The sequence below is a fragment of the Hyperolius riggenbachi genome, chromosome 4 (genome assembly GCF_040937935.1).
Source record: "Hyperolius riggenbachi isolate aHypRig1 chromosome 4, aHypRig1.pri, whole genome shotgun sequence".
Taxonomy (NCBI): Eukaryota; Metazoa; Chordata; class Amphibia; order Anura; family Hyperoliidae; genus Hyperolius; species Hyperolius riggenbachi.
This window is the reverse complement of record NC_090649.1, coordinates 461348570-461360121: the sequence shown is the minus strand read 5'-3', so window position 1 is coordinate 461360121 and position 11552 is coordinate 461348570. Positions and strand designations below refer to the sequence as shown.

The window sequence follows — 11552 nt, the reverse complement described above, 5'->3', positions numbered from 1 at the left end:
TGCCCGCATGCCATTTGTCCTGCTCCTGTCCTGTCTCCACAAAGTTTGCCCCCCCCCCCTCCCTCGCTCCTTGCTGTGCAGCTCTGCAGCATACTTCAGACCTCAGATCAGTGGGGAAGAGAGCCAGGCGAACGGTGCACAGTGATGGCGCTCATACACAAAGTGACATCACTGCTCACTTCCTGTATTTGAAGTATACACGCCGTCACCGCGCACCGTTTGCCTAGCTGTCTCTTCACTGCCGCTGGCTTACCGATGATCTGAGGTGTGAACTATATCGCAGGGCAGCACAGCAAGGAGTGAGAAAGGGGGAGCCAAACTTTGTGGTGAGTCACTGCCTAGCTCTCAGCTCTCTGGTGGTGGGACCAGGCTACGTATAATTAAGCAGGTGGGGGGGGGAGAGGAACTCATTTACACTTCACACTCGTTTATACCTAATCAGTTGGTAATATATGCGGTAGTATGCGTTTTTCCCATAGCAGTGCATTGGGAAAAAGCTTTCAGTTAAAATGCGTTAAGTGTGACAGGTGCCATAGGAAAACTTGGGCATTACCGTATATACTCGCATATAAGCCGACCCGCATATAAGCCAACCCCCCAACTTTTACCTGAAAAGCCAGGGGGAAATGATTGACCCCCATATAAGCCGGGGGTAGGAAATGCTGGCGCGTGATCCCCCAGTGTGTCCCAGTATAGCTAGTATAGTGCCCAGTATAGCTAGTACCAGTATAGCTAGTGTAGTGCCCAGTATAGCTAGAGTGCCCAGTATAGCCAGTATAGTGCCCAGTATAGCCAGTATAGTGCCCAGTATAGCTAGTAAAGTGCCCAGTATAGCTAGTATAGTGCCCAGTATAGCTAGTATAGTGCCCACTATAGCTAGTAAAGTGCCCAGTATAGCTAGTATAGTGCCCAGTATAGCCAGTAAAGTGCCCAGTATAGCTAGTATAGTGCCCAGTATAGCTAGTATAGTGCCCAGTATAGCTAGTATAGTGCCCAGTATAGCCAGTATAGTGCCCAGTATAGCTAGTATAGTGCCCAGTATAGTAGCCAGTATAGCCAGTATAGTGCCCAGTATAGCCAGTATAGTGCCCAGTATAGCCAGTATAGTGCCCAGTATAGCTAGTAAAGTGCCCAGTATAGCTAGTATAGTGCCCAGTATAGCCAGTATAGTAGCCAGTATAGTGCCCAGTATAGCTAGTATAGTGCCCAGTATAGCTAGTATAGTGCCCAGTATAGCTAGTATAGTGCCCACTATAGCTAGTAAAGTGCCCAGTATAGCTAGTATAGTGCCCAGTATAGCCAGTAAAGTGCCCAGTATAGCTAGTATAGTGCCCAGTATAGCTAGTATAGTGCCCAGTATAGCTAGTATAGTGCCCAGTATAGCCAGTATAGTGCCCAGTATAGCTAGTATAGTGCCCAGTATAGTAGCCAGTATAGCCAGTATAGTGCCCAGTATAGCCAGTATAGTGCCCAGTATAGCCAGTATAGTGCCCAGTATAGCTAGTAAAGTGCCCAGTATAGCTAGTATAGTGCCCAGTATAGCCAGTATAGTAGCCAGTATAGTGCCCAGTATAGCTAGTATAGTGCCCAGTATAGCTAGTAAAGTGCCCAGTATAGCCAGTATAGTGCCCAGTATAGCGCCCCCCCTCCTCCTCCTCCTCCCCCCTCCGCGGCCACCGCTGCTTTTACCTGCTTTAGGAAGCGGCCAACTTCCTAATCCGGGTTCCCCTCTTCATCATCCGTATACTGTAAGTGTATCACAGCAGGGGGCCCGGCGCTGCTGCTGTAACGATGCAGGGGGCAGGAAAGAGCGCGGCTTCCTGTAACGGCGATGTGTACGCCGGGCACTCGGCTGTGATACACTTACGGTATACGGATGATGAAGAGGGGAACCCGGATTAGGAAGCGGCCGCTGCCTAAAGCAGGTAATAGCAGCGGCGGCCGCGGAGGGAGCTGGCGGAGAGAGCGGGCGGGTGGGGGGAAGCGGAACACCGACCACCACTCACGACTCGCATACAAGCCGACCCCCCAACTTCTGGCCCCCTTTTTGGGGGTCAAAAATTCGGCTTGTATGCGAGTATATACGGTACTTTGAAAATCAGTTTTCTTTCAGTTATAACTGAGAGCAACTGATTAAGTGTTGAAGGGCCCTAAGGCTATTTATATTGGCAATCTACCTCTAGATTGCCAATACAGACAATCTGTCGGCTAGCAATCTAATTGTAGTCTTTTCCCCCCACCAATGCCTCCTACTTTTCCCCTCCCAAATGCCTCTTTTTCTTTAAGTGTACCTGTTAGAAAAAAGTGCCCCGGGAGGTACCTACCTCAGGGAAGGGGAGGCCTTTGTATCCCAAAGAGGTTTCCCCCTTCCTCCTCAGCAGATGGGATCCAGCACTGGGAGCTCCAAAGTTCTCCTCATCGGTGTGTGCGCTTGCGCAGTAGCTGCTCTCCGTTCAGGTTCCAGCAGAAACAGCCAAGCCCGATTGCATCCAATCTACTGTGCAGGCGCACTGGTGGTACTTGAACATTTTCAGGCAATAAAAGTGGTACTATTAGTGAAAAGGTTGAAAAGCCCTGGTCTAGAGTAAGCCAAACACAATGCAAAGTGAGGAAACCACTTGAGGGCCACATGTAATGGCTCTGAGGACCATATTTGATTTGAGATGCATGGACTAGAGAAAGTCCAGTGTAACCTTTAACTCAACCCCCTAGCAAAACTTTGAACAGAGATTAGCAGGGCTGCCAGGCAACTGGTATTGTTTAAAAGGAAATAAATATGGCAGCCTCCATATTCTCCTCTCCCCTCATGTGTGCTTTAACCTACTGAGAGTGATCAGCTGCTATTAGGGCCCATATTGTAATAGAGAAACATGCATTTTAGATGTGACTCTTCTGAAGGGTTTTGTGACCACATACTCCCCTACCCCCGATCCCCATCCTCTCCCTCCTCCCCTTTCCTTCCTCCCAAATTGTAACTCCTTCGTTCTGTGTATATAAATTATATATATATATATATATATATATATATATATATATATATATATATATATATATATATATATATATATATATATATATATATATATATATTATCCTTATTTCCAAACTGTATGTGACTATCACCATATTTTTTGGAATATAAGTGCACCTAAGTTTAAAGGTCAAAATGGGGGGGGGGGAGTACTAAACCTGGTGTGTCTATAGTGCAGGGATGTGAAAAGAAACTGAAGTGGGGGTGTTACTAGAGGTGTGGTAGGGGTGTGACTTGAGGTGTGACTAGAGGTATGGTGGCAGGTTGACTAGTGTAGTGGGTGTGTGACTTAAAGTGAGGTGGAAGTGTGACTAGAACTGTGGTAGGGGTGTGACTTGAGGTGTGATGGGGTATGACTAGCGGTATGGTGGGAGGGTGAATAGTGTAGTGGGGGTGTGACTTGAAGTGAGGTGGAGGTGTGATTAGAACTGTGATAGGGGTGTGACTAGAGGTGTGATTGTTGATTGTGTGATGTGGGAAAGTAGAGATATGACAGTGGTGTGACCAGATATGTAAGGAGGATAGACTGGAGGTACGGTGAAACGTGGTGGAACAAGAATGGAGGTGGGATTCATAATAATGAGTAAAGCCAATTCTAATAAAGTAATTTATTTTCATTTTTTCATCCAGGGTCTAAATCTCTGTAGGAAAAATTACAATATAATAGATTTACACAATTCTCCATGACAACCATAGAGTTCTCAGTGCCTCAAGAGGTAGAGCTAAAGATAAATATACATTGATACATACAGGTAAGTGCTTCTAAGTGCCCATCATTAACATTCCTAAGAATTCACGTCCAGACAGTCTGCTGGTTTTTTGGCGCCATGAACCAGATCTGTGTCTTCGTTCTTATTCTGGTGCAGGTGTTTTGGACGGTATTTTAGCACTACAGGACAGATTGATCAAGACCAGGACAGAAAAGTGGAGCAGTTGCCCAGATCAACCAATCAGAATCTTGGATTTCTTCAGCAGGCAAAATCTGATTGGTTGCCCTGGACAACAACACCATTTTAATAGATTTTGCCCTTGTCTTGGTAAATCAGGTCCTGTTTATTTCAACATAGTTTGATGTGGACTTTTTGTGGCTTGGTGATGCATTAGAGGAAAACTGAGCAAATGGGAGCGATGCATAACTGCTTCACCCCCAAATAACCCTGAAGAAGTAGTAGTGCCCCTTTGAGTTTTCAGCCTCACGGTTGGACATGTAATGCAATGGATGGATTCACTAACAGGGAAGCTCAGGACTTCTGTTGGCTTTAGTGTGGCATCCACTTACATCTGCTGCAAACTCTGGATCTTCTCCATATTTACACATGTAATTTCACCAAACATAGCCTATGATTATGTCCTTTATTACCATAAACTCAGCTCACGTTGCCCAAGCTTATTGCACACGTTAAAGTGTGTCTTTTGGGCAAAATGTAAGCACTGTGTGTGAAAAAAAAACACATACTTCCTCCTTGGGAAGGCCACCGGTGGTCTCCAGACTTCCTCCTCTCTCTTTAGATCTCTTTCTCATTGTTGGTGCTAAACTAGTTTAGGGAACCCAGCAGGAACCTTCATAGGGAAATTCTGGTAACATGATTGGGTGGACGGCACCCTTTCAAATTGCAAGGTTTCAGATAGGTTGTAGTAAACTACACCCACACTATTCAGCCAATCACAATGCTGCGTGCTGTAGAGGGTGCTGTGATTGGAGAACTGTTCCCTGTGAGGTTTCCAGCATAGTCCCCTAAACTAGCGCCTCATTGTTCAGCAAGTGACAAAGTTCTTTATCAAGAGTGGGACATGGTAGCCATCTTGGAGGATACTGCGGTCACAGTAGTGCTGAGAGAGAGTAGACCTATATAGTAAGAGGCAGATCGGGAACCAGCAAGAGCCGGAAGAGAATGCTCACTAAATAACCCCTGCTTACTGCTGAAGTATAGCCTAACCCTAATCAATATCACCGTCGCTCCTTAACCCAACCACATACCATACTGATAACCTTTCAATTCAGAGAGTTGATTCAGTTGTCCTAGGTTGTGTTGAACTGATTTGTCGCCCATATCTCTGCACCCTGAGGTACTGCACACAGTTCATCACATCTAAAAATTCTGATCTGACATCTGGATTATAGGAGTTCATTGGCAGGGCTTTGCCAGATACAGAAAGGGTTCCAGACGAAGACTTAGGATGGACGTCAATAAATATTATGCGTGTGCCAGCCGCACGTTAAGAGTTCAAAAACCTTATGATGGTTCAGATGATGGAAATATTGTCTGCTGTACAACCACATCTTTCCACAATCATATTGGGGAACTCAGCTACTTCTATTTCGGTGTAGTCACCCTTCTTTACCAAGTACATGACCGGTAAAGGGGAACTCTCCACCACGGCGCAGGTTCTCTCCCCATAACGGTATTTCAGAGCTTGAGAAGAGGGTTGCCTGCAGGCACCGGTACAGCGGAATGCGTTGTACCCTGCAGGCTCTATGATCCAGTACTGGGTCCAGGTCAGCTCTCGGAAGTTGATAAAATACTCTTCTCTACAGCAGATGTTGTCCTTCGTGGCGCCAGGTGCTGAACAATCTCCACGAGCACTAGAAATAAAAATAAACGGCTTTAAGAACAAGGTCTTATTTTCTGAGGTGAGACATAAAAGCAACAAGAGCAAACAGGTCAATTACTTTCAGCAGCCAATCAAATTTTAAAACCGGACCAAAGTCATGAAAAAAGAACTTCGATAGAAGTAAAGGCTTGCACACGCTTGTATATGCTTTAAGATTACAACTGTTACTGTTGTTTTCTACTTCAGCTTGCTTCCTCTTGTCCTCTCCCCTCTCCATACGGCAGAACAAGCTGCTTGGTATTCAGCCAAGCAGTGTTTTTGGTGCAGGGAAAGGTCACCTCGACATGATCAACGACTGTTTTAGGGGACCAGTTTTGCAGATGTTGGCAGCAGGGGTGTTGACATAAGATCAAATCCCAGCTGAGATCTGATCTACTATCTTTCAGGAGGCCTTACATTCTGAAACAAGCTAAAGCTAATACTCTGACTATAAAACCATTTGAATTACTTATCTACATATCCAGATATCCAGATATCTACATACCTGGAAAGTTCAAGCATCTGATCTGAATACTTGTTCCATCTAGTGATGTTACAATATCAACATTTTTCCCATGAAACATCTTTTAGAAGCCAGTCTGCACTGGTGGTCTCTATTTTTCTGATGACAGATTCATCACAGATGCCGTTGTTTGACTCTAGCACAGCACAAGGTAGGATGAAGCTGACATCACTGGCATCAATAAATAAGGTGACCATCAAGAACATGTGGACGGTGGCCATCAAGAAAGCTCCCCAAGCGTTCACATGCATTCCCTGTGTGCTTTGTAGTACTACCTCCAACCTCAGCACTACTAGAACTACTTGCAGCAAGCAATAAAAAATGATGATCTTGAAATGGCAAAGCAACCTACCCATGGTCGTCCAGGTTGAGGGTATATAGGACCAGTTCTGGCTTGCCCACAGAGTTGTCGGAAGGATTCTGGGTAGTGAAGCGCACCAGTTTTGCCATCTCTGCAGCGTAGTTGCCATGTCTCTCCCCATCCACTCTGATCTCCAGATGCATTTCAGACTGTCCAGTGTTCCTCAGCCAGTAATGGACAGCATGAGTAACATCAAAGCTTCTCCATCCAGACTCCATGATAGGCACCAGCCTGCAAATAAATCAGTAAACGTGGTTAGTTTAACTATCACAAAAGACTACCTTCAGCAGATGTAGTAGGGTAATATAGGTGGCATGGTGGATGAGCTGGTTAGCAATTCTACCTTGCAGTGCTACAGTCTCAACTCTGAATCCCAGAGAGGATACTATCTGAATGGGGTTTGTACGGCCTCCATTCCCCTAGGCTCAGTGGATTTCTTTATATATTCCCAAACCCAATACTGGTAGGCTGATTAGCTTCCCCAGAATTGGGCCTGGACCAGGCTGGGGACATTAGACTATGACTATGATTGGAACACTAAACTATAAGCCCTTCTGGTAATGTGAAATGCTCTTTACTACAAGTCTGAGGATTTTCTGCCATTATATTAGAACCTCTAATGTTACAAAAGCTTAACAGTTGGATATAGATAAACATACATATCATAACAGTGTATGGTTTATTTTGATTTTGTTTTTTTAGGAAAACTAAAGCGAGAGGTATATGGAGGCTGCCATATTTATCTGCTCTTAAGCAATACCAGATGCCTGGCTATCCTGCTGATCCTCTGCCTCTAATACTTTTAGCCATAGCCCCTGAACAAGCATGCAGCACATCAGGTGTTTCTGATATTGAGCACGAGTCACAAAGCTTTTTTTTATTTATGTTACTTTTTTTATGCTCCCAAAGAGCAAACATATAATTAAGGTGAGAAAAGTAAAAATGTAAATGAAGTTAATCAGGAATAACTTACTTTGAATGATTATTTTGCTTGCAAATGTGTTAAAAGGTTATTTTTATCAAATAGGTGATAAATAAGTCATGTATGAGACGTTTTGTGAATAGAGCCCATTATTGTCAGATGTGACAGAATTAGCTGCATGCTTGTTTCTGGTGTAATTCAGTCAAATAGATTGCCTGTTATGTAGCCAAATAGATCAGCAGGACTTCCAGGTAACTGGTATTGTTTAAAAGGAAATAAATATGTCAGCCTCCATATCCCTCTTGCTTCAGTTGTCTTTTAACTATCTTTAAAGAGACTCTGAAGCCTCATAAAATCCCACTTTTTATTTAACAATCCCCTTCTACACTATCACCCCATCTAAATTGGCGCTATCCCGCAGCAGAACGCTGTGTTTAACACCCCCCCAAACATCGAGGCAAAAATCCACGACTTTCCTGGTTGTGGACTTTGCTGCCCGGGGAGGCAGAGCTGAAGCTGTAGCTCTGCCTCCACAGTCCAAAGCTCTGCCTCTACTAGGAAGCACCCCAGGGATTTGGGGGGTTTAGATACAGCGATCTACCGCGGGATAGCGGCGTTTTAGATGGGGTGATAGTGTAGAAGGAGATTGTTAAATAAAAAGATGAATTTTAAGAGGCTTCGGACTCTCTTTAATTCTGAATATGACAGATACAAGATTTGGATGTTAGCAGATTTTTTTTGCTCTTCACTAATCTTTATTGCATAGCGGAAAAAGGAAAATTGCTTTCCAAATCCAAAAGTTCCTAGTCAAACCAGCAGATGAAGCTGTAATGTAGATGAAACGGGAATTTGTTTTATTCTACATTTTCCTGATTTTAAAATGTAAAATTATCTTCGACTTGAAACTAGCAACTAATTTGACAAGACAAATAACATTTATATCGCGCTTTCCTCCTGGCGGACTCAAAGTGACAGAGCTGCAGCCACTAGGACGCGCTCTATAGGCAGTAGCAGTGTTAGGGAGACTTGCCTAAGGTCTCCTACTGAATAGGTGCTGGCTTACTGAACAGACAGAGCGAGATTCGAACCCAAGTCTCATGTGTCAGAGGCAGAGCCCTTAACCATTACACCATCCAGCCACCAATTAAAAAACTGCAAACACTTATTAAAAATTAAGTAATAAAAATAAATAAACATGCAAGAGACACAATAAGAACTTGAAAATAAAGCTTGAGCTGGAGTGACATTTTTAACTTCTTTAACAAATTGTACTAAATAACCACAAGACAGTGGCCTATATGCAATTCACTTTTTTTCTCCTGAGTTTTGCAATTGAAAAAGTACCAAAAGGTAGGTGACAAATTACTTTCAAAATTACTTTTAGTATTTTTTTGCTTGTTGGTGGTTTTAAAGGCGTTTTATTGAAAAGGTGTGAAGATATCACCTAGGTGAAAACTCGGTAGGTAAAGTTAATTGCATATGGGCCAGAGTTTCTTTTCTATCTCCTTGCTGTTGAGGAATCAAATCTTAGTTACCTGGAGTCTACAAGGGTTGTCCTGTTACTTCCATCCTTCAACGCTTCCACGTAGTAGACACTGACTCTGGCGTTGTTGACCGGCCTCTGAAAGCGCCTATCGGGCGTCCCTACAACTGTAGGGGGCAGTTTGAAGAGTTTCAGCTCAGCCATGGTCACCTCGCTATTTTGAGGTATCCGGGACTCCATGCTGAACCCCAAGGTTAGCTTGCTGGAGTCTGAATACATTACTTCTCCAGAAATATCTATAAGAGACAAAAAAAGAGGAAACATTAGCATCTACGTATTTCTGCCACCAATTGGGCTATTTACATAAGAATATGCTATTCCCAGGAAGAGAGTGCCTGGAAATGAAAAGGATAGGATGTAGGATGCTGCATAACAATGTCACCCAAAAGTGGAATACACCAAATCCCTGACTGTAAACAACTATGTCTGGTGCGGAGTGACTCACCTAAGTGGGATATCATTTTTCACCAGTTCTGAATAGAATTGAGTCTTGTTGACCAAAATTTTTGGAAAGCCATGCGATCATTTTAATCAGCTGATAGATATACTAGTCTCTGATTGGCTGTTATCACTTAATACTTTAGCACATGATCACAACCAGCAAATCAGACCCTTACAAAAGTCCCATGTGATCACGATGATCACGTTTCTCCAAGAATTCTGATACACATGAGCAAGATTAGGTCCAAAATTAGAACATATAGAAATATTCAGAAAAAATAAACAAAAAAACATCCTTACCGGCATTTCCTGGAATTCCCCTGAGGATACCAGCAAGGCTTGGTAGAGACCTCTTCTTCCGCTCTTTGTGCTTGTTAAGCATTGATATGTACTTGTTCTGGATATGTCTTGGTACCACCAAGTTCTCCACGTCCCTCTTTGTCAGCCTGGGGACCTCAGGCAGGTTGAGTCTCTTCAGCAGGGCATCCTTGATGTCCTCATGGCTAAATCCACTGCTGGTGGTGAAAAGCAAGGCACTGAGAAGCCAGCTCAGTGTGTACAGGAGTTGGGAATTCATTATTTAGTCAAGAAGAAACTTCCAAGAAAGATACCTTGTCCTGAGTGCAAGCTGTCTAATATTGGGACTATGAGGCTCTGCTTCTCTTTATATAGGGAAGTGTCAAAGACCACCTGCTGAGTCAGACAATAATGCAAAGGAAGAGACAACATCACTGCCATTAAGTCTCATGCATCCCAGACAAGATATACACTAATAGTAATTGCCGCTACTTTAGCTGTCCTACCCATTTAGATAAGACAGTGTTGTCGACTTTTATCTTTATATTTTGTAATTTTTTTCTTTATATATTTTTTTTCTCTCATTGATTATTTTTAAATATTTTTTTGGTTTACTGTTTTAAATATTTAAAATATATTTGTTGAATAAAATCTCAGTATCTTTGATATCATTTATTACGGCAGGGCCCCAAGATATCTTCAGATAATGTTTATAACAAGTATCAACCTTATAGTTCAAAAAACACTTTACTTTTATATATTTACATTTACTTATATCTTTATATTTTTATATCACAGCTGGGCTACCAGACCTTATGCTGGGTACACACGATACGTTTTTCCGCTCGATTTTCCACCCGATCGTTTTTTTCCGCTCAATTCTCTTATCTTTCGCTCGTTTTTCTTATCTTTTATTCCATTCACTTCTATGAGAAATTGAGCCAAAAAGTGATCGGAAGGAATATCGGACATGTTACAATTATCTATCGAACCCATCTATCGGGGGTAAAAACGTATAGTGTATTCCCAGCATTACAGTTCAAAAAGCAGTTATCACGTTAAATAAGAAAATCATTCAATAAGGAATGTTTTGATATCTTCATTTTTAGTTTGGTTTACACAATAATATAAAATGCAAAATTGCAGAAAGTACACATTTTAACACCACACCTTGTAAACTGTACGTGTAATATTTTTTTAATGTACTAAAATTATTATATAATGTATAATAATATATTTTTATAGTGCACAAGCGTATTATTATTGTTTTTGTTGTTCAAACCTTCAAGCCCTAAGGTAAAATAATATACTGTATAAAATTATTATACATGGAGTTTTTAAAAATCTATTTAAAGCATAAAAGTTGTAAATACATTTAATCTATTTTTTTTAAGTTCATTTACTTGAATATCTTTATTTTCAATGTCCAACAAATTGACAGAAATAGAAAAAACTGAAAGAAAGCCTTTGAAATTCGTCCAGCGCACTTTCTACTTGGAGTTTGTATATTCTCTCCATGTTGTGGTCTTTCTCTGGGCTTTCTAATTCCTTCCACCAATTCAAAAACATACTGGTAGGAAAATAATCTTGCCTCCAAATTAGCCCCACTGAGCAACAGGGCTAAAAAGGGCTCGTTTCCACTTGTGCGGCGTGCATCTGCGAGACACGCGCCGGCACTGAGCGGGTGGTGCGGGATCACAGGCAAATCCCATGAGCCGTGCATGGGAATCGCAGCCTACTGAGCGAATTCTGCAGGGAGTTGCGGCCGAATCGCTACCACAAGCGATTCGGCCGGCGGCGCCATTCTGCCCTATGCAAGAGTTTCCCCGTGCGATTCATGTG

General features: G+C 42.6%; 1 protein-coding gene across 1 annotated transcript; it reads right to left on the bottom strand.

Moving 5' to 3' along the window:
• Window positions 1-5275: 5275 nt before the first annotated feature.
• Window positions 5276-9990, bottom strand: LOC137570975 (left-right determination factor 1-like). The gene is made up of 4 exons (XM_068279671.1): window positions 9714-9990; window positions 8965-9208; window positions 6499-6738; window positions 5276-5615 (listed from the first exon to the last, which is right to left on the bottom strand). The coding sequence occupies exons 1-4, from the start codon at window positions 9988-9990 to the stop codon at window positions 5276-5278; spliced, it is 1101 nt and encodes a 366-aa protein (XP_068135772.1).
• Window positions 9991-11552: the final 1562 nt, after the last annotated feature.

Excerpts from the sequence above, each read along its gene's own strand:
- LOC137570975 (XM_068279671.1), bottom strand. The coding sequence starts at position 9,990 with ATGAATTCCCAACTCCTGTACACACTGAGCTGGCTTCTCAGTGCCTTG. Across the intron at positions 6,739-8,964 it reads ACAACCCTTGTAGACTCCAG|GCTGGTGCCTATCATGGAGT; the intron begins GTAACTAAGATT and ends ATTTATTTGCAG. Across the intron at positions 5,616-6,498 it reads CTCAACCTGGACGACCATGG|TGCTCGTGGAGATTGTTCAG; the intron begins GTAGGTTGCTTT and ends TTTTATTTCTAG.